Here is a 22,914-nt window from a genome sequence, read left to right as displayed (position 1 = left end):
TCTCTGTCTCTTTCTGTCTCTGTCATCCTCTCTGTCTCTGTCTTTCTGTCTCTCTCTCTCTCTGTCTTTCTGTCTCTCTCTCTCTATCTCTGTTTCTCTCTCTGTCTCTCTCTCTCTCTGGTCTTTCTCTCTGTCTCTGTCTCCCTCTATCTCTCTCTCTGCCTCTGTCTGTCTCTCTATCTCTCTGTCTATCTCTCTCTCTGTATCTCTGTCTCTATCTCTCTCTCTCTCTATCTCTCTCTCTGTCTCTCTCTGTCTGTCTCTGTCTGTCTGTCTCTATCTCTCTCTCTGTCTCTATCTCTGTCTCTCTCTCTGTCTCTGTCTCTATATCTCTGTCTCTATCTCTCTGTCTCTGTCTCTCTGTCTCTCTCTGTCTCTCTTTCTCTCTCTCTCTCTCTCTCTCTGTCTCTGCCTGTCTCTATCTCTCTCTCTGTCTCCATCTCTGTCTCTCTCTGTCTCTCAGGCCCCAGGTGGATTAGAAGTTCCCCTGAGTGCAGCCCACCATCATCTCCAGCTCTTTGCTTCTGTGACACCTGCCCCATCCTGTCCTGGACCGCCCCCAAGTTCCAGGGGAGACACAGGGTCTGCCTCTGATCCTTTGTTCTTTCTGTCCATTCTACAGGCTCCCGTAGGGTTTGGTCACCTGTGAGCCCCTCAAGCCGAGACCCCCAGCTAATGTCTAAGGTGGCGACTATGCCGCTGGGGCCTGACCCAGCATGGACGGGGATTCTCACAGCCATTCCTGATGTCCTGGGTCACCCAACAGCGATGTGGCCGCAACCCTATCAGCTCCTCGTGCAGATGCCCCCTGCCCACCCAGGGTCACGCTCCCACCTGCGGTCACAGTCCCTGGCTTCCCACCTTAAGGCTTGAGTCACACCTCCTGAGCACTTTCTCCAGCCTCGAGGGGGCCAGGCTGGAGATACAAGAAAGCCAGGACCTGAACGGACCCTCCGCCCGCGTTGGGCAGCAGCTGAACAAGACCTCCAGCTTCCTGGGGAGGACACCCCAGAGGTGCACTCTGTATTCAGAGGGTCCCAGCGAGCTGAGCTCCTGCTGCCCGTGGTGGCCACCTGCTCACCTGCTGGTTCGCAGCTTCTGCACCCCCACAGTGCATCCAGGGACCACCTCCCACATAAGCTCTTGGCACCCAAATCCTCACCTCAGTTCTGCTTCCAGGGACCAAGCAGAGGCAGCACCACTCACAAGAGTCACTATGAGCCCCCAGATATGCCCAACAGAACCCCATAGGCTCTGAGTGGGGCCTCCACAACCTGCTCCAGGGCCTCCTGCAGAGACCCCCAGCCATACCCGAAGCCTCAGCCCCGTAACAGGCCTAGGGCGGCAGCCGCCATCAGCCCTGAGCGCCCTTCCCCTGGGGCAGCCCCTCCCTCCAACCTGGTAGATAACAGAAGGGGTGGGGTTACTCAGGTGCAGGTGCAGTGACGGCAGCAGCTCCAAGTGCAAACCTCCCGGCTGAGCCCCGCCAAACCCACAGCTGGGAGAGAGGACGGCGAATTCTTGCTCTAAGTCACCGAGCGTGGAGGTGGGCTCTTGACCAGCAGGAGATGCCAAACACTGGTTTGACTTCCAGGGGACCCCAAACAAGCCCTCTAACCTACAGTGTTAGAAGCAAGGATGCCGGCTCCCCTGTGGGTAAGGGTGGGTGGGGCCCGGGAGGGGGGCTTCCGGGTGCCGGCATCGCTCGGTTCTCAGCCGCGGGGTGCTCCTGGGAACTCCTTGAGCTGCACTCTGGGCTCTGTCCACTCTTCTGCAAACGTGCCCCAACTCAGGACAAAGTCTGTGGCACCAGAAAGAGCAAAGGGGGAGGCTCGGGGCTAAGTCCTCTCTGCTGCTCCGGCAGCCGGGTCCTGCGCACTAGAGGGGCCCTGGAGGCCATGCCTGTCCTTCTGACCTTCTCGAGATTGCCATTCTGTCTCTTCCTACTCCCTGTTCACCCTGTTGACCCCAGGCCTCCTACTTCTCAGAAAGGCTTAAGATGACTTACAATTAGAAACAAAACAGAAGAGCAGACAAAGTAAAAAGCAGCTGAAACAAGACAAGAAATCAGGAACCTTGTGCCCTGGGTTGAAAAGCGGCCCCGCCAAAACTCCTGCCTACCCCGAACCTCAGAATGTGAGAGGCAGGGTCTTTGAAGATATAATCAGTTGTTGAAATGAGGGTGTGTCCAGTGGCCATCAGGTCACACAAAGACACAGACACGCAGGGAAGAAGCCACGTGATGACAGAGCAGAGACTGGGGTGATGCGGCCGCAGGCCAACCTGGCGGCCACGACTGGAAAAGCCACAAGAGGCGGGAAGGATCTTCCTCCAGGGGAGTGTGGCCCTGTCAACACCTCGGTTTTGAACTCTGGCCTCCACAACCACGAGAGGATAAATTTCCGTTGTTTTAAGCCACCCAGTTTGTGGTCATTTGTTACTGCAGTCCCAGGAGACCGACACCCGGGGCGGACCAGGAGGGAGCCAGGGCCCCGAGGGCCCAGCAGCAACAGCCCCGAGGGAGCAGCAGCCACGGCCCCGAGGGCCCAGCAGCCACGACCCCGAGGGCCCAGCAGCCACGGCCCCGAGGGCCCAGCAGCCACGGCAACCCCGAGGGCCCAGCAGCCACGGCCCCGAGGGCCCAGCAGCCACAGCCCCAAGGGCCCAGCAGCCACGGCGGCCCCGAGGGCCCAGCAGCCGCGATACTCACTGGTGGTGCTTCCGGACATCTGGATGATGCACTTGGAGTCGCGGCTCATTTCTCGGGAATTGAAGGGGCGGACGCGCACCGCCACCTTCACCGAGGCCCCAGCCATCTCTGCGGCCTTTGTGGGTCACTCCTAGTGGCGGCGGGAGCCCCAGCGGGCACAGGAGACACCTTGGGAAAAAGGGAGACGCGAGTTAGAAACAATATCCACAAGGGCAGCGCAGATGTTTCCGGCTGTGACACCTGCTCAGATAACCAGTCCACAGGAAGAGCAACGGAGCAGGGCAGCTGCAGGTGAGAAATGCCACGAGTTTTAGGAAAGAACGCCAACGGGATGAGAGGAGCCTAGGAAAGCTGGAGCCTAACAAGAAACAGCCGATTCGCTCTCTGGGACCCGGAAAGACTCCAGGTGCCTCTGAAGGTCAGCGGCTGGGTGGGACCGAAAACAGGTGTTTGTGGAAAGTTAGCAGAGGGTGGGTCAGGCCATGTCATGGGTTAAATTGTATCCCTTGAAAATTCACATGCTGAGTCCTAAACCCCGGGACCTCAGAACGTGACCTTATTTGGGGACAGGGTCCTGGCACTGTAACTGGTTAAGATGAGGTCCCACTGGAGTGAGGTGGGCCCTGCCCAGGGTGACCAGCGTCCTTATAAAAGGAGACGCACACAGGGAGAGTACCACGTGAAGACAAAGACAGAGGTCTACAAGCCAAGGACTGGGGGTAAACCGCGAAAAGACAGGAGAGAGGCAGGCAGTGGTTCTCCCCCACGGCCTTGGAGGGAACCACCCTGCACATCTGGGACTTCTAGCCTCCAGACTGTGAGACAATACACTTCTGTTGTCTAAGCCCTCAGTCTGTGGTACTTTGTTATGGCAGCCCCAGCAGAGTAATGAAGACCCCGAGACCATCATCCCCACCCGGTGAACATCCAGGACCTGCCCCCCCACCCCATGCCACCATCAGGCAGGAGGCCAGAGGCTACCCTCTGGGAGAGTGAGGCTTGGTCCAGCCTGGAGTTCTGAGGACCAGCTGAAGGTGGGTGTGAAAAGCCCAGTGAAGATGCCCAGGAGTGGGGGACCCCAGCCTCCTCCTCCTGCTGCAGGGCCCCCACCTGCTGGCTGCCAGGGAAGAGGGCAGGGTCCTCTGCTGGGGAAACAGGACCACAGCCTCTAGCAAGCAATACAGAGACTAAAGCAAACAGAAAAGGAGCACAGCAGAAAGAGACAAAGCAGGAAGAGAAGAACAAAAATGTTTCAACACCTTGTAATTAATATCCTCAGAAAGGAAATTTACTCACCCATGAGCAAGTGAAGTACGCTTTTTTTCAAAGGACCATTTAATGAATAAGAAAGAGTCCTTGGAAATTAAGACTATGAAAACAGGACCTTCAGAAGCAAATAAAAAAGTTGGAAACACAATTAAGTAATTTTCTGCGTGAGGAGAGAAATAAAATTTGGGGATCAATGAAAAGAAGCTACTAAAGAAATAATTCAAGAAAACTTCCCAGCACAGCCAGTCATGAGTCTCCAAATTCAAAGGGTCTACCTACCCCACCTGCTATAAAAGGTCAGAAACCACAGCAAACTGTGAAATCTCAGAACCTCAGGGCTAAAGGGAAGATTCCAGAAGCTTCCAGAGAGAAAGGATGGAGACTCAGAATGGCATCTGCATCTCATGGATACCAGATGAAGAAACACTTTCAAAGTGCTGAGGAACGGCGACTTTCGGCCTAGAACTCTGAGCTCAGCCACATCACAACTGGGAGGGAGGGTGACAGGAAGACCCAGGAAGACTCTGCAGGAGGCTAGAACCTGTGCTCCAGCAGGTAGGTGGCTGGTGGGGCAGACGTGGGTGCAGGCCCAGCCCGGAGGATGGTGAAGGGGTCCCAGCAGGACCCTGGGGCTGCCTCGAGGGGGGGACGTCCCTCATCGGAGGGCAATGGAGGGGACCCAGCCAGGAAGAAGACGGGGCTGTGAGGCGGGAGGTGGTCTCCCTACGTGGAGAAGCATCCATCAGAGGGTTTGATGAGAGATCAGTGATGACCCCAGGCATTATGTTATCACTCATTCCTGATACAATGTTCTTCAAGAAAGAAAATATAAGCAGAGTGCACTCCTGAGAGCAGCAGGAAAGAATGTTCACTAGTTCTGCTGGTGTAAACACAAAATACTAACCAACACACAGGAAACACGGCAGGAAGACGGGGAGAGGCGTTGCACGTGGTGGGGTCGTTAGCAGTGCGATGGGGCAGAAAAGCTGACTCTGTCCCAGTGGGATCTAAACGGATCAGACAAAACCAAAAACGGACTGTGGAGGGTGAGGCCCGGGTGGGGCTGCTTCTCCCGTGGAGACTCGCGACCCTGATGGACCTGGATGCCACGTCTCCACATGTTACTTTGGAAAAATTTTAAGAACAAACAAAAGGGGAAAGCCAAGAGGGAACCCACAGTGTGGCCAGGCTCGGGGCAAACGCCTGAGGAAGGAGGGCAAGGGCGTGGCCACTGTCGGCCACCACGGAGTGAGCCTAGGCACGCGGCTGCCACTCCCTGGGCCTGCTTGGCCACCACCCAGGTGTGAATGTGAAGCTGACCCTCACGTACACTTGAAGGTCACACTCACACGGAGGAGGCACCCCCCCCACCACCTCCCAAGGACGCAGGCCCCGGGCAGGCTCCATGCCAGGTCTGTGCCGGCTGGAGAGGGCTGTCCCTCCCTGGGCTGGAAGCCCACGGGCCCAAGATGAATGGACAGAGCAGTGCCCACGAGACTCGGATGAGCCGGGAGGGTGATTCCATGGAACACTGAGGTTCCATGACTTCTCCCCTTCTGAAAAGGGAATCTTCTGCCTCAGTCTCCCTGCCTGTAATTGACACCCTCAGGAGAATCTGGCCCAAAGACCCCCTTCTAGAATGGGGCAGGGACCTCTGTACATGGACCCCAGGACCAAGAGCAGGAGGGGCCTGCAGAGACCCTGGGGACCCTCTCTCTACAGATGGGGGAGGGCATGGCCAGGGCTGAGGTCAATGCTGTAAGGTCCCAGGGCCAGCTCCTAGGCTCCCCAGAACTCCCCAGAGCAGGCTGGGCACGGAGCAGGACCGTCCCCTCAGGCAACACAGCTCTTCCAGAGGCTACAGGGAGAGAGGGAAGTGCCAGGCCAGCCAACAGCTGAGGGCCAACGGGTTCAGGACACGAGCAAAAGCCCAGGTGGGTGGAGCAGAATTCAGGGGCTGGAATCATGCCCAGCTCCACCCCACAGCCCCTCACAGCCCAAGTGCGCCCTCATCTACACACCAGGAACGTTTTTTCCGACACTGTTTCACCTTACATCCATGAATGACAGTCCAGGGTGGACTGGAGGACGTGCCTTTCTGAGAATCCATGTTTCCTTGTGCTGGAAAATCTTTGCCCTTTCTAAACTGAGAAAAGCCTTAGGACATGCTGGCTGGAGTGGGAAGAGTAGGAACAAGGTCATGAATTCTTGGTGAGAATGCAAACTGGGGTGAGATTTCTAGCAAGCCTTTAGCAACAGGCCTCATGCCTTAAAAATAAAGGCCGTATCCTTTGAATAAGTGATTCCCAAGTGGCGAAATAGGTAATAATTAGAAACGAAGAAAATATTTATGAAAGATGTTCAATTTGACATTGCAAAATGTTCAGTTCTCCTCAGATTTAGCTATATTAATTCGGCGCAATTCCAGTAAGCAAAATATTCCAACAGGATTTTCAGTGGAATTTGGCAAGTATTTGGAAGAGAGTTTTGAAAAATAAGAACAAAGAGGGGGTGCATCCCCTGCCAGCTATCATATTTACTATAAAGCTACAATAATTTACAAAGTCTAGTAGTGACACAAGAACTGAGAGATCAATGGAAAAGATGAAGCTTGGCCACAGACAGACACACACACACACAGACAAAGCCAACATATGATAAAGCAGCATTGCAGGGATTGGGTAAGATTGGTATCGGACAACTGGCTATCCCATGTTGAAAAATAGAGCTAGAACTTTATCTTGGAAAGTGTTACAAGAACATATAGGAGACTCTGCTTATGGCTCTGGATAGAAACTATGCATTGACACCAAGCATGAAAAACAAAGGAGGACTTGTGCGTCCAGGTGGCAGAACGGCTGGTGGCAGAGGGTTGCTGCCTCCCCTCCGTGCACAACTAGAGGAGCTGCATACAATTTTAAAATCTGTGTGAAGGTCTAAGAGCTACAGAAGCCACGCAGACAGGCAGGCCAAGATTCCAGAGATGGGGCTACCGGGGCAGGGGAGGACTTTCCCCAGCACTTTCTCCCTGAGCGTTTTGCATTCTGGTCACGGGCTTGAGGCTGGGAATCTAGAGTTTTCCCAGGCAGAAAGCCATTGCTGAGGGATGGAGAACCTGCAGAGCTTTTTGGTCGAGAAAAACAAAACTTGAGAGGTCAAGATCCCAGGAGAAAGAAGCAGAGACTTAAGCCGAACAAATGGTCAGTTCTCCCCTTAAGACATCTGCCTAACTCCAAAGGCATGAGGGGCGAAAGTTTAAAACTCAAGTAGAAAGCCTCTGGAAATCAAAGAGAAGTCCTCCACAGTCTCAGGTGCCAAGGAGTCAGAGGTTAGAGTTCTGGGTCCACTGGGAGGAGGGGCCACAGCAATCATGCCAGGGTCTGATTTGAAAGCCCTGAAGGGCACAGAATCTAAAAGCAGGGCAGAACCACAGGTAGGCTGCACCTCATCAAACTGCAGCCAGTCCTGACTCAGCTCGGTCTCTGACTGAATGAGGGATGACCCTCACTCCACCTGCCTGGAAGAGAAAATCTGAGCCATCTGGAGCCTCGAATATGTATTCGCAGGCAACTTCTGAGACTAATCAAAACTCACAAGTCATGAAAAGAGACAGGGCTATATGACTCAAAACAAATTGGGAAAGAAAGGTAAAAAGAAACAAACCTACATATGATCCAGATCTAGGACTTATCAAACGAGCACTTTAAAATAATCATGACTTATATGTTCAAAATAAGAGAGAAAAGGATGGAGAAAATAAAGGGAAAATGGAGAATTTTGCAAGAGGATTTGAAACTATAAAAAAGAATCAAATGGAAATTTTAGAACTGAAAATACAATAACTGAAATTAAAAACTGAAGAGATTAGACACATCTGAAGACAGTGTTCACGAAGTGGAGAACAGGTCAACAGAAAGTTAAAGAACAGAGAAAACAAAGAATGGAAAATATAAAACTGAGAGTCAGAGAAATACAGGACACAGTGAAATGGTCGAACATGCATGCAACTGAAATCTAAAAGGAGAATAATGGAATAGGAGAGAAGCAATACTTTAAAAGATAATGACCATTAATTGTCCAAAACTACTGAAGTATTTTAGTACTTCATCCAGATTCAAGAAGCTCTGCAAACACCAAGAATACTACACCAACGCACATCATAATAAGACTGTCGAGTACCAAAGACGAAAAGAAAAGTATTAAAAGCTGGCAGGAGAAAAAAGACCTTTAAAGGAACAAGAATAAGATTGACAATTGAGGACTTCCCTGGTGGCGCAGTGGTTAAGAATCCGCCTGCCATTTCAGGGGACAAGGGTTCAAGCCCGGGTCCGGGAAGATCCCACATGCCGCAGAGCAATTAAGCCCATGCACCGCAACTACTGAGCCTGTGCTCTAGAGCCCTCAAGCCACAACTACTGTGCCCACGCACCACAACTACTGAAACCTGCGTGCCTAGAGCCTATGCTCCTCAACAAGAGAAGCCACCACAATGAGAAGCCTGCGCACCACAAGGAAGAGCAGCCCCTGCTCACCACAACTAGAGAAAGCCCGCATGCAGCAACTGAAGACCCAATGCAGCCAAAAATAAAATAAATAAATTTATATTAAAAAAAAGATTGACAATTGACTTCTCAACAGAAATGATGGAAGCCAAAATACAGGTTCTAAGGTTTCAACGTTAAGTAGAAAAGTAATCATTTATATTAGACTGTCAAGGATACTTGTTTCAATTGCTAGGGTAACCATCAAAAGAGCAGAGAAAGAATGTACAACTAACAGGTTAATAGCAAGATAAATAGAAAAAATTTTAAATATTTTTATTAATCCAATAGAAGGCAATACGGGAGGAAAAACAGAACAAAAAAAGTGTCAAATGGAAAATGAAGATTTAAGACCCTAGATAAAAGCTCAAGTCAATTAGTATGGACCATTTACTCCAAGTCAAATGTTACAGTTGTCAGAACAGATTTTTTTTTTAAAGTTATAGTCTGTTGACGAGAGACATCTTTAAATAAAAAGACACAGAGAGGCTGAAAACAAAAAGATAAAATTTTTTCGTTTTCCTATTCTTTTTTTTTTCTTTTAAGCGGACCATTTTCAAAATCTTTATTGAATTTGTTACAATATTGCTTCTGTTTTACGTTTTCTGTTTTGTTGTCTTTTTTGGCAAGGCATGTGGGATCTCAGCTCCCCGACCAGGGATCAAACCTACGCCCCTTGCATTGGAAGGCGAAGTCTTAACTACTGGACTGTTAGGAAGTCCCTGCTTTGCCTATTCTATCAGCTACTGAAAAGGAAAAATATCTATCATGCACATTCTTTTAAAGCGCCCATGGAACATTTACTAAAATTAGCCATATGCTGGTCATAAAGTAAAGGCTAACGAATTTCAATTTATAATTAAATCATTAAATTCATAAAATTAAATTCATATGTTCTCTGACCACAGTAGAATTAGGCTATACATCAATACCAAACAAAAAAGCAGTAGGGCTTCCCTGGTGGCGCAGTGGTTGAGAGTCCGCCTGCCGATGCAGGGGACACGGGTTCATGCCCCAGTCCGCGAAGATCCCACATGCCGCGGAGCAGCTGGGCCCATAAGCCATGGCCACTGAGCCTGAGCGTCCAGAGCCTGTGCTCCGCAACGGGAGAGGCCACAACAGTGAGAGGCCCGCGTACCGCAAAAAAAAAAAAAAAAGCAATAAAAAAACCTACAACCAGGACTTCCCTGGTGGTGCAGTGGTTAAGAATCTGCCTGCCAACACAGAGGACATGGGTTCGAGCCCTGGTCTGGGAAGACCCCACATGCCGCGGAGCAACTAAGCCTGTGCGCCACAACTACTGAGCCTGCGCTCTACAGCCCGCGAGCCACAACTACTGAGCCCACGTGCCACAACTACCGAAGCCTGCACACACTACAGCCCGTGCTCCGCAACAAGAGAAGCCACCGCAACTAGAGAAGAGAAGCCCGCTCACCGCAACAAAGAGTACCCCCGCTCACCGCAACTAGAGAAAGCCCTCAGGCAGCAACAAAGACCCAACACAGCCAAAAATAAATTAATTTTAAAAAAACCCAAAACCTACAACCTCTCGACTGTTTGGACATAAAGCAATACAATTCTAAATAACCTATGGGTCAAAGGAAAAAAACCTCATTGACTATTAGAAAATATTTTGAACTGAATAATGAAGATACAACATATCAAAGCTGTGGAGTGCAGTTCACACAGAACTCACGAGGAAATGTATAGCTTTGAGTCACGGGGGTCGAGGTAGGGAGTCCTTCACAGCAGTCCCAGGTCAATCCAGAACCCACCACCCCCCAGGGAGCCATGGGTTTGCCAGGCGGACCTTCGGACAGGAGATGCCTGGAGATGTCTGGGAGGAGGCTGGATGTGAGCGTTTGAGGAGGGGTCAGGGCAGGAAAGATGCATCACTTGCTTGTGAGCACTGACTCTTTAAGTCACGGAGATGTGGACGTGATCAAGGAGGGAGAAGGGCTAGAAAGGAAGAAAGAAATGGGGAAGGAGCAGGTGGGGAGAATTCTCAGGAGTCTAGCTGCTTCTCGAGCAGACTTTGGACCCGTCTGCCCAGGGCAGCTGGGGGCCCAGTTCCTGAGCCTTGTGAGGACGTCCGCGGGCTGCTTCCCAATTTCCCTCCGTGCCTTTGGCTTTCCTGGACCTGCTGTCAGTTACCACGTGGGCTCTGCCTTTCATTTTCCAAAACGTGGTTGCTGAGCCTCGTCTTCTGTTTTTTTATCCTTATGGAAGCATTTAGGTCTTTCTTTAGTTTACCTCTACTGTTATTTCAATGGCATTTAAGGAGGGAGAGAAGATAAATTAGAAATGATGAACCAAACACTGAATTCTATATAATTCTACCTATGTGACTTCTGAAACAGGCCAAAAATGAGCAGAACAGCACATTATTTAGCAATCTAGAGCTAAATAACAACAGTAACAAGAACAAAAAGTAACAACAAACAGCTGAAGGGAGCTGAAAGAGGTTGCAGATAGACAGCAAAAACTGCTGATTCCCTAAATGAGTTTTGTAGATACATTCGACTCTTCTAAATCATGTTCATATTTTACCTAAAAAGAATTATTTTTAAAATAATTACCAAATGGTTCAGGGAAAGAGGGAGAGAGAAAGCTAGCTCACTTTCGGTTGACAAGCGCTGGTGTGCATGAAAACAAAGATCAGTTTTGCTCATTAAAATTAATATTTCAAAACTGATGGCGGGAGAAAGGTGATTGAGAGACTCCCATTTCTGGCAATATGATGGATGAGATACCCTCCCATTAGAAATCACCTAGAAATTTGGGATAAATAACAAGCATCAGAATAAAAGAAGAGAATTCTGGAAAAGGGGGGAAAAGAGGAAGGAGGAGCTGAAATGAAAGTGGGGAGCCCATCCCACAAGCCCACCCAGAAGGAAGCTGCAGAATTGGGTTTCATCTGCTGAATGGGGCGATGGGAGACGGCCTCAAACACCGGCAGTCGGGACTGGAATCAAATGTCACAAAAAGTTGGATCCTGCAAAGTTACAGCCCCCATGGAGTGGAAGGCTGGGGAAAGCCATCTGCCGTCAAAGGGATGTGGGCATTGGTCTGAATGACTCTCAGCTCCATGTGGTGAACAAGCCAGTGCTTCTGAGAATTTGAGGCCACAGCCCTGACCTCATGCAGGTTTGGGTCTAAATTCACCAGCACGATCAGGGAAGCCCAAGGTTGAGAAATTAGCTCAGAGTAGGTCTCAGGTGTTTGCACCCAAAGCACCTCACAAAGGCAGATACAAATCCTCCTTGGAAATAGCTTCCTGCCCTCGGGGTCCCAGTATTCCCAGAGATGAAGATCTGTCAGATAGCAGCTGATGGTGAAATATTACCTGACACAGAGATGAAATTCACCATGAGAATCAGGAAAAAAGGAAAAGAAAACCAGAATTAGATCCTCAAGGGCCTCAGATGTTACAATTGTCAGATACAGGTTATAAAATAAGTGCACTTAAAATGTTTACAGAAATAAGCAGGAATGGGAAATAGTGCAGTAAAACATGAGGGAAAAACCATGCAGAACTTTTAGATATAAAAATGTAATCCTTTAAATTTTCAAACTTAGCAGACACGTTAATCAGCAAATTAAATGGAGCTGAACAGAGAATTAATGAATTGGAAAATACGTCAGAAAAAATTACCCAGAATGGCCCCAGAGAGACAGAACGATGAAACCATAAAACAAAGGTTAGGAGTCATGCAACATGGAATAATTCATTAATTTACCACGGCAGTTTTAACACACCTCTCGCTAACTGACAGATCAAGCAGACATATAATTAATGAGGATGTAGAAGATTTGAACAACATAACAACCATGAACTAATGAACATACGTGCTCCCTTGCCCGCAAAAATTAGAGACATACTTTTCTAATACATAGGGAACATTTTCAAAATTTTACCTTGTAGTAGGCCATAAAGCAACTCCCAATAAATTTCAAAGACTCTGTATCAAATCATCATGTAATTTGAACACAATTAAATTAAAAATCAATAAAAGATCATTAAAACCCATATGTTCAGAAATTAAAAAAAAAAAACTTCTAAAGAACCAACACACAAAACAAAAAATCACTACAGAGTTATAAATAAACTTAGTAGTGAAAGATCATGCAAATACTACCAGCAAAATTTAGAGCACTTCCACATCCAGCCATGAAGGAGTTACAAGGACCATACTTAACCTCCCACTGTAAACAACAACTAGCAAACTGGACAAAATAGATGAAAATGACTGCTTTCAGACATGGCACAAAAGGCACTGAGAGGAGGGAAACATATGAGTCTCCCTTCCCTCCAATCACTCCAAATCTTCCCAGAGGCAATTTACAAACCTCAGGCACTGGGAGGTGGGACCCAAACAGCTCAGCAACTCTGATGAGTTGGGGAGATGGAAGTCAGAGTGTGGGTAGGTTGCAGCTGCTGGAATCTGTGGGTCAGAGTTCTGGAAAGGAAACAGTTGCTCAGTAATAGAGCTCCAGAAATCTGCATAGGGATCCCCTTGCATCTTTGTAGACTACTAGTCCATGCCCATGGACTGGACAAAGAAGACTGAAGACTGAAGAATTCCCAAAGCTCACACAAAGTCAGAAGACATCTGTGCTTCCACCAGCCAGAATACAGTTCTCTTGGTCCCTCCACCCCAGGCCCCCAGACATTCAGTAGAGACCCCAAAGAAATTATACTTTAGTGTGGGCTTAACTTTTCCCAAAATGAAATCTACCCTACAGCAACTCTAAAAAATCTTAAAATCAGGCCTTGAAGGATCAAATAAGTCCTCAAGTAATTTAACTGCTTTTTGCCAAAACAAAGCCCAACATTCTTTACAGGAAGAAAGCATAATTCAGATGCTCCACAATGTAGAAATGTCTAGAATTCGATTTAAAAAATTACTACACATGCCAAGAAGCCAGAAAAGATGTCCTATAACCAGGAGAAAAATCTGTCAGTAGGAACTTGAATTTTCCTACAATCATGAAATAAATTGATTCAATACTTTAAAATATTAACCACCAAAAAAGTGTAAGACTCAGATACTTTTTATGAGTTCTACCATACATACAAAAAACTAGATATTTCCAATTTTATACAAACTATTTAAGAGAACAGGTGAAAGAGAGGCAAACAGAGGGAGAAAGATTATATCCCCAACTCATTCACTGAGGCTAATATGACCTTGGCATCAAATTAGACAAAGAACATTTGAGAAATGACCAATTTCACTGATGAACGTAGATAGAAAAGTTCAAAATATTAACAAGAAAGTCCAGCAGAAAATTAAAAAGATAATGCAGTAGGTTTATTTCAGGAATACCAGTATGGTAATATAACACATGGCTTAACATTAGGGTATCTAGTAATACAATTCACCGCATATCAGATTAAAGGAGAAAAAGGCCAATGAGGTCCTCTATAGATATTGAAGAAGCATTCAGTCATTTTCAAAATCCATTTGTGATAAAACTCTTGGCAATAGAAGGATAAAACTTCTTTAATCTCATAATAGGTATCTAGTAAAAATCTACCCAAATACCACACTTAATGGTGAAGTAGTAGGAACATTTCCTTTAAATTCAGGAACAAGTTCCGGATGCCTGCTGTCACCACTTGTATTCAACATTGTAGCAGAGGGTCCTGCCAGAGTGATAAGGCGAGAAAAAGGAATAACGTGGGCAAAATATGGGTTGGAAAAGAATAAAACAAATTGTCATTATTTGCAGACTATTTGCTTATCTACACAGGAATCAAGAGGATCCAGAGACATAGTATTTTAATTATTTAATTAGTGGGAAGGGTCAGCAAAGTTGCTAGGAAACAACCATGTTAGTATGCACTAGAGACAAAAGTTTAAAAATATTTTTTAAGGTGGCATTTAAAAAATAACCAAAAATATAAAGTACCTTCATAGGAATAAATGTCACAAAGGATACATACAACTTTTATGAAGAAAACTTCTAAACTTTACAAAAACATTATAGAAAATCTAAATAAATGAAGAACTACAACCTGTTCATGAAAAAGAAATTTAAATGTCTTAAAAATGTTTATTTTCACCCAAATGAATCAAAACATTCAATGTAATTTCAAATGAAATCACAAACAAGTCTTTTTGTGAAACTGGACAGATCGCTTCTAAAAATTTATATGGCATAAGATACTACAAATAACAAGCTTGAAGAAACACAAGAGGTAGAAGGCAATAGGCCCCACCGATAACAAGACTCAATATAAAGCTGTAGTAATTAAGACAAGGTGGCTGGGACAAGTAAGTCATCACCATTGTAACAGAAGGGACCCCAGAAACAGACCTGCACACACAGCCCTTCTGACATCTGACAAGGAGGCTTTACAGGCTGATGAGAAGAGAAAGGGGTACTGAACCAGTGATGCTGAGAAAACAGGTGTCATGGCCTGAATGTCTGTGTTCCCCCTAAATCCCTATGTCGAAACCCTACCCTCCAGTGTGATGGTGTTAGGGGGCGGGGCATTTGGGAGGTTATAGGTCATGAGGATGGAGCCTCATGAATGGGATCATTGCCCTTATAAAGGTCCCAAGAGAACTTGCTCCTTCTCTCTGCTCTCAGTCATGTGAAAACACAGTGAGTCAGCCATCCGCAACCTAGAAGAAGGCTCTCACCAGAACCTGGCCATACTGGTACCGTGACAATGCTGCACCCGGACCAAGCTCGTGCCCTCATCTTGTACTTCCAGCCTCAGAGCTGTGAGAATTAGTTTCTGTTGTTTTTAAGCCCCCCAGTCTGTGGTACTCTGTTATAGCAGACTAAGACAGACTAATACAACTGGCCAGTCCTACAAAATTAGAGCCCTTTTTATTCCAAAACAACTTCCATGCAGACTGAAGACCTAACTGTGAACAACAAAGTTCTGGAAGAAACCGAACACTGTTATCTCCATGCTCATCTTTAAGAAGGATTTCTAAGCCCATGGAAGACACCAAAAGGAAAAGTCCAGGCATCAAGATACCATTGAAAGGGTGAAGAGAAGCCCACCCACCTGGAGATGTCTGTAGCCCATATGATCAACAAGGATTCATGTGCAGAACATATAAAGAACAGACAAAATCAAAGAAAAGAGACACAAAAGAAAAAATGGGCACAAAGATATGAACAGGCAAATTCCAGGACAAGATACTCAACCACAATAGTAATTAACAAAGTGCTGTCTAAAACCATACCCGACAGATCACAACATTAAAACGTCTGACAACCCCAACTGTTATAAGGATACAGCAACAGGAGCTTACAGATCACCTGGGAAAAGTTCATTGGTTCAACCACTTTGAAAACAACACGGCAATTTTCTAGTAAGGCTGCAGACCACACGGCCAGCAGCTGTGCAACTAGAGATGTTGTGCATGAGTCCAGGAGTTGAGAGGGAGGGAATGGAGATGCCTAAATGCCCTGCACCTGGAGACCAGTCAGTCATACAGGAGCTCCATCCAGGCGTAAAAGTGAATGAAGCATCCTAGGGAATCTCACAAACATGGTTCAGGCAGCAACGTGCAGACAAGTGGACAGGGTGAGATCAGCCAGTAGAGCCTCACACTCCTGGCAACACTACTGAGAGCCCAGGGGTAAACCATGGAGTTCTGAGAATGCTGACGCCGAATTCAGGGTGGCAGGGAGACCGCCGGTCAGGGGTCCAACCGACCTCCAGGATGTCAGCAGCACGGGCGGAACTCTGCACGCTTCTGTGGCCCCATGTGCAAAGTGGGTAAGACAGGCCCTCCCCCGACCCCATGAGGATTAGGCGAGCGGTCCTCTGTAGCACAACAGCGGGGGCCTCCGGGGGCTCTAGGCCGAGGGCTCACGGACCCAGCAGTGGGCAGGAGTGGGGAGTGAGGCTGAAGAGGGGGCGCTGGGTGCAAGTCTGCCTGTGGAACCACCACTTCGATGGTGAAACCCTCACCCCTTTCCCTGCCTCCTCTTCACAGAGGGCCGTGGCTTCCAAATCCTCAGGCAAAAGGTAGGAGGCTCTTCCCTACAGAAACGGAAGAAAACACCAGGCAAGAGTGATGTCCTCGATGTGGACGCTGGCCCCCTGCACTCTGGCGCTTGGGACACAGCTTGGCGTCCAGCTCCCACACCTTTGCCTAAAGCAAACCTGCCACTGGGCACCCCACACCCCACACTCGGCTCCAGTCGGAATCCCATCCAGATCCCAGGAACCCTTCCACTACCCAGCAGGCCACCCAGCGGTTTCAAAGTGAGAGACCAGTAAACCAGCAGAAAACAAGCCCTGTGAGAAAGAGGTAAAACCATGAGCAAAAACAAGCAAACCGACAAAAAACCTTTATAAACTGACTCAGAATGTGTCAAGAAGATGCTACATTCTCAAAACAAGAACAGGATGCTATGAAATGGGAACACTTAGAGACAAGGAAGATGGTTCTTTTAGAGATAAACAGTGTGAATGCTGAAACACAAAACTTCCCCAAAGAACTCGAAAATGAAGTCCAAAAATTGTCCAGAAAATAGGACATAAATGAGGAGACAGAATGAGAGAAAAGGCCAGAACACAGAAGACCAATGCCTGAATTCAAGGAGGAAAACAGAAAAAATGAAAGGGAAGAAACATGAACAGATGAAAGAATACAGCTTGTCTTCAACTGAAAGGTCCCACTGAGCACCAATAAACACATAAACCCACACGTAACCCAACTGCATGGATGGTCAGGAGTCCGCAGATGAAGAAAGGATCCTAAAAGATTTCAGGAAGGAAAGTCGAGTTGCTGACAAAGACTTCTCATAGGTGACTGGATGCAGAAGGTGACGATGACAAAGGCTTCAGAGTGATTTACCAACAAAAAGTGCCCCCAGACAAAGCATCGACCCAGCGTGAGGACAGAGCAAAGACACTCTCTAGAAGCCAAGGACTCATCACCCTTTTTAGGATGTCACACAAGGATGTGCCTGAGCCAAACAAGACAGGAAACTAAGAAAGAAGCAGCTCCGGGGCCCAGTGGACAGAGTCCAGCCCAGTGGATGCAGCGAGCAGCAGGAGGGAGGTGGCTTCCGGGGGTGAGAGCGCCAGGAGAAGGGACTCAGCGGAAGAGAGAATGTGATTGAGAAGCTGGGGGAAGGTGAGGATGAAAGGGATGCATTCAGTACAAGAAAGGGACAGCTGAGATCGCCCACCACATCACTGCTTGTCCCGGAGCTGCCGCCCTCCTGGGCACGGCCTCGGCCGTGGTATAGCCCTGGCCCCAGAAGCAGGTGGAGAGTGAAGACCAGATGACACTAGCAGCTGAGTCACCCTCTGCCCCAGCCCCATGACGGCCCCCCAGAAGCATGGTCCCCACTGACCCACAGGCCTTGAGCCTTGATGACCAAGCCCTGCCCCTCACCATCCTGGCTTGAGCTGATGACAGATGAGGAAGGAAACTGAGGACTACCTGAGTGTTACTTGCAGGGCTGAGACTGGGGTGGGGGGCCAGGACTCCTGACACCCCTGAGGATAGGACAGAGGCTGGGCTAGGGGAGGGGGCCTGCAGGGAGCTGGGCCTACAGGAGCAGTTGGGGCATCCCCACCCTTATCCCAGAGCTGCATTTCAGGAGCCCTGGCAGGCCCTGATGGAAACAGAGACACACAGACAATCCCCACCCCTGACAGAGAGGCAGCTGCTCGCCCTGGGGCCACAGGAAACGAAATCCTTGGGCTAAAGCCACTGGCCCAACAAGGAACCGGCATTTACTGAGTGGCTACTGCGTATAAGGCACTGTGCTGGCACGGGATGGGGTGGCAATGGGGTGGGGGTGGGGGGAGCAGAAAGTGCTAGAAAGAGCAAAGTTTTTGGAGTCAGAGGCAGCTGGGGTGGAATCCCAGGTCCTCTGTGACAAGTCACATGCTTCCTCAGGAGCCTCAGCCTCCAAATCTGAAAAATGGGTGCGATGCCACCTGCGTGTTGAGGTGTTAGGAGCGCGGACAAGGGGACACACGGAGGTGTGCAATGCAGTCTGCCCCTGATCAGTGTTCACTTCCTCCTCACTGACCCCCAAACTACCTACGTGGGGTGGGGTGGCCCTCAGGGGTGCTTACGGCAGGCTTCAAGGTGCTGGCAGCACTGGAGGGGGGCGGGAATCTCACAGTGGGGGGTCATGTGGAGTGCTCCAGGGGAGAGAGCACCAGGCAGGAACAAGCCAGGTGAGGGCTGCAGAATCTGTGTGTGTGAGTGTGTGAGAGCGTGTGTGTGAATGTGTGAGTGTGTGTGTGCGCACGCGCGTGAGTCTGTGTGTGTCTGTGTGAGCGTGTGCGTGCGCGTGTGAGTCTGTGTGTGCCTGTGAGTGTGTATCCGAGTAGCGGCTCCAGTCAGCCCAAGGGCCAAGTGGGGAAGGGTGAGGAGTGAGAACAGGAGGCCAGGGCTGGGGGGTCCTGGCTTGTCCTCCCCAGACCCCAGGGAGCCCTGAAACCTAGGTAGAGGGAGGGGCAGGGGGGCATTTCCCCACTCTGGGGCTCCTGAGCAGGGGATGAGGCGGGGGCGGGGACCCAGGGCTCAGCCGGCCCAGACACAGGGACAGGATTAGGAGATTAAATCCAGCAGAGGCATTAGAGAAGCAGCAGGCAGAAGCGGGGCCCAGCCACGCAGGCGGTGTGTCCTTCCCAATCCCAGGGGTGACACCTAGGAGGCTGCAAGGGGAGTGGCTTCCGGCAAGCACAGGGGGGCAGCTGGGAGGGAGCGGGCTCAGGGTGGTATGTGTCGGGGGAGGGTAAAGCCCACAGGAGGGGCTGCGGAAAACCCCAGAGGGGTCAGGAGGCTCAGCCTCAGCTGACTGCTGACCTTGACCGTACCCTCCACCCTTCCAACGTCTCCATTACTCTGGGCTGGGGAGCTGGGTGAGCCTGGGATCAGCCAGCGCCCCTCAGCCCGAAGCCAGGACCCTGGTGGTGCTCAGCAAACCTGCTAGAATAGGTGGGACGGTGAAGCACACCTGCCACCAACCCCATCCCCGCCCCCTGCCCTGGGCCTGCCTGTGCAGGGTGAGGCCAGGTGGGAGGAGTTCCATCGGCTGACTGGACAGAACAGAGTACTGAGCAGGACCAGCAGCCCGGCGGCGCCCCTGGGCACCCTGGCAGAGCAGAGAGGTTTGGGGGAGGGCACGGTCCAGCCCCTCCAGCATTCTCAGAGGTGCTCCAGGGTATGGGGCAGGGGAGACAGCGGGAGTGGCCCACCTGGGTAGGGGTGGTGAGCCTGGTCCTTTGGGCCGAAGAATACTGAACGGGGAGTGCTCTAGGGAGCACGCAGGACTGGGCAGGAGGGCAGCCACGCACTCATCCTGGGGGTCACTCGCTGCGGAGTGACCCCTGGCCAGCCACTCTCCAACCCAGGGGAGGCAGCCCAGGCCCCTCCAGACTCAGAAGGGTCTCAGGTCTGAAGGGCTTGGCAGGCCTGAGCACAGGCCCTGGTCAGTCAATCCTAAAGTCCAGGGTGGGGTTCCCAGTGCTGGTAGCCCTTCCACAGGCCCCAATCCTGTGACAGCAGGACCCCATGAGAATATCCCCCCCCCTGCCACGCCCAGCTCACCCACCTTGGCTGGCCTATTTGAGCTGAATGGGTCTATGCAGACTGCCCCACCCCTTCTGAGCCTTCTCCTGAGGCTATGCCCCCCATCTCCACCTCCCACCCATGTCTGTCCCCCCACTCCCGGTCCCTCCCCCAGCCCCATCCCACACTCCACAGAGCCCAGGGGAGGACTTCCCTGCTCTGCGTCCAAAGGACGTGGTCAGCCCTAGGTCAGCAGTGGTGACACCAGGGGGACTGAAGGGGGACGAGGCTGGATGGCTGGGCCCCCTGCACCCAGTGAGTCTGGGTGTGAATCCCACTGCGCCCCACCTCTGGGCTTTAGGCAGAGCCTCAGCTTCCACCTGGCCGTGGCTGGCCCATCGGGAGGCCCCAGGACAGGCAGTCTATGGGCCACTCCTGCAGAGGCAGGTGGAAGGGCGGACACTCAGCAGGGGTAGCAGCCAGTGGGTGGACACAGCAGGCATCTGGCAGGCCCTCCTCAAAGGGGCCCTCCCTGGGAGCCTTGGGGGTGAGGGACCCTGACCCCACACCGACCCTCCCTCTGTCCTGTGGACCGCGCCCCACAGGCAACTCCCTGCTCACCTTCAGATCCGGGCATAGCATGGGATGGAGTTTCTAGTCCCTTCCCTGGCTCTGACCCAGTACCCTCACCAGACTTCAGGTAGAGACTGACTGTCCCCTCCACCTCGTCTGGGTCTCTCAGCCAGTGGCCTCCTTGCAAGCATCAGCCCCTGAAGGTTCCTGGATCTCGACCCCAGCCAAGTGCAGTCCTGAGACCTGGCCCTGGCCCCGGCAGCATCCTTCACCCTACACCGCAGACACTGCAACCCACTGGAAGTGCCACACCTGCTTCATTCCTGACTACCCCCATCCCTCAGGCTCAGCTAAGGCGGGTGGCCGACCACACCTGCAAAATGGCCGCCGCAGGTACAGCCCCAAGCCCCCACTCCAGACCCCAGAGCTTCCCTTGAAACATGCAGCGGCTTTCTCAGCCCGAGAGGGGGATGGGCACGGTTGCCCCGGTAAAGGGCCCTCAGCCAGCTCGAGAGCAGGGAGAGGGTGGGTTAGGTGTGACTGTCCTGCAGAAGCGCGCGCTGGGTGTCGCGCTGACTCCCCAGGGTTAGGACAGGGGCAGCCCTGCGCCGCAGGGGCCTCTCCGCACCACCTCCTCTCCGCAGCCTTAAGATCCAATCCTTTGCTCTAACAGGCCTTTATCGCAGCAATGCAGGCATCCCCTGGAGGGGGCGGCCGCTTGGGGAGGGTCCGCGGGTCTCTGTGGGAAAGTCCCTCTTCCCGGGAACGTGGGCGCGCATCGGGTCCGCGCCGGGGCGATGTCGCGCCCGCGCCAGGCAGGCCCCATGACTTGGCATTCCCTCCTTCCCCTCCCCCTTCCGCCCCTGCGGCCCGAGGTCCCCCAGCCCACCCAGCGCCAGGCAGACTGCGGACCCTCCCTGCCCGCCGCCAGGGCTGCGCGGTGGGTTTGGAGGGGAAGTAAGGGCGACAGGCAGCTTAAAGGACTAGCGAAAGGGTCTAAGCTGCAGTGTCCCTGTCATCCGAGCCCAGGCGCCTGGGGAGCGCCGCCAGCCGAGTCGTCGCGGCCCCGCAGCCCCCTCCCCTCCTGCAGGCCACACCTGTTACTGGGGCGCTGGCTGCGTGGACGCAGGCCGCATCTGCAGGCGGCCCCTCCCAAACCGTGGGTCTTTCTGGAAGGGAGAAGGGGTCTCTTGGGAGGAGGACGCGACTTGGGGTGGGGCGATGGGCAGTCTCGGAGGTGCGCACCAAGCTGGCGGCCCAGCCCTCCCGCCGCAGCCCCCGCCCGCCCCGCCCGCCTGCCCGCCTGCCTGTTTGGCTCTCGGCTCCAGCAGCCACCCTCCCCCACCCCGAGGACCAGGGCCTCTGCGCGCGCCCGGCCGCCCTGAGTGCCCTCCCCCCCGGCCCGGCCGCTGAAGTCGCGCCCCCTCCCGGATGCCCCATCCGCATCCTCTCGCCTTCTCTCCATCCCTCCCCTCCCCCGCCGGTCCGGTCGCAGTCCCGGCCGCATCCCTAGGAATGGCTCCACTCCAGGGGAGGGGAAGATCGGAGAAGGGGGGGGAGGGTGTCTCGAGATGCAGCCAGCTGCCTGCGCCCTCCCCGTAACGACCCCCGCCCATCCCAGACGAGAGTCCCCCTGCAGCCGGGGCCGCATCGGAGGGGCCTTTCCGGAGGGCCCTGCCCAGCTGCTAAAGAAGGGCGGACACCCCAGAATTTGCACCATTGTTCTCCGCGGGAACGGGGGAGGGTCGGGGGAAGGGAAGGGGCCGCGCGGCGCCAGCGCCTCTGGCCGAGAAAAGGACGCCAGCGCAGGGCGCGAGCTCCCCGCCCCGGGGCGCAGTCGATGCAGGTGCAGGATGCGGGGTGCAGGTTCTGGGCGCGGGGCTCGGGAGGCCGGGAGAGCCGCTGCCCTACCTCTCCGGCGTCACTGGCGGCGGCCCGGCATGAGCACGGGCATGGGCGCGGGTCCCCGAGCGCGGAGCTGCTGCCGCTCCCGGGCTGCTCTCGGCGCTCTGACGGCGGCACCGCGTGACGGCTGCGGGCCCCCGGCCCGGCCCGGCCCGCCCCGCGCCCCTCCCGCCGCGCTGGTTGGCTGCGCGCGGCGCCCAAGCCCCAGCCGCCAGCTGGTTTGTCGCGCGGGGAGAGGGACGGGCGTCGCGGCTGCGGCGGGGATGGGGCTGGGGCCGGGCTGTGACATCACCGCTGACACCGCGGTACGATAGGTGGGGGAGTGGGGGACCGACACCCGGGCCCGGACGCGCCGCCCCCTCCCCTGGCGCAGCCCTGGGCCCCCCCCACCCGACTC

The 22,914-nt window shown here is 52.1% G+C and overlaps 1 protein-coding gene across 5 annotated transcripts in view; it reads right to left on the bottom strand.

Annotated features, from left to right (window-relative positions):
• Positions 1-22,623, bottom strand: part of KIF1A (kinesin family member 1A) — an 88,731-nt gene extending 66,108 nt beyond the window's left edge. For 4 of the 5 annotated variants that reach the window (XM_029225309.1, XM_029225311.1, XM_029225312.1 and 1 more), the window contains exons 1-2: positions 22,524-22,623; positions 2,711-2,878 (exon numbers count right to left, since the gene is read on the bottom strand). In XM_029225309.1, the coding sequence (XP_029081142.1) occupies positions 2,711-2,816 (106 nt within the window). In that variant the 5' untranslated portion in view covers positions 2,817-2,878; positions 22,524-22,623. Of the gene's footprint in view, positions 1-2,710; positions 2,879-19,726; positions 19,916-22,523 lie in introns of those variants that run through there. The other variant, XM_029225310.1, reaches the window with a different exon arrangement.
• Between the last annotated feature and the right edge of the window lie 291 nt (positions 22,624-22,914).

This window comes from Monodon monoceros, unplaced genomic scaffold (genome assembly GCF_005190385.1).
Source record: "Monodon monoceros isolate NGI ecotype Baffin Bay Population unplaced genomic scaffold, NGI_Narwhal_1 Super_Scaffold_16, whole genome shotgun sequence".
Lineage (NCBI taxonomy): Eukaryota > Metazoa > Chordata > Mammalia > Artiodactyla > Monodontidae > Monodon > Monodon monoceros.
Note: the sequence above shows the minus strand (reverse complement) of the source record. Positions and strands in the feature narration are given on the sequence as shown.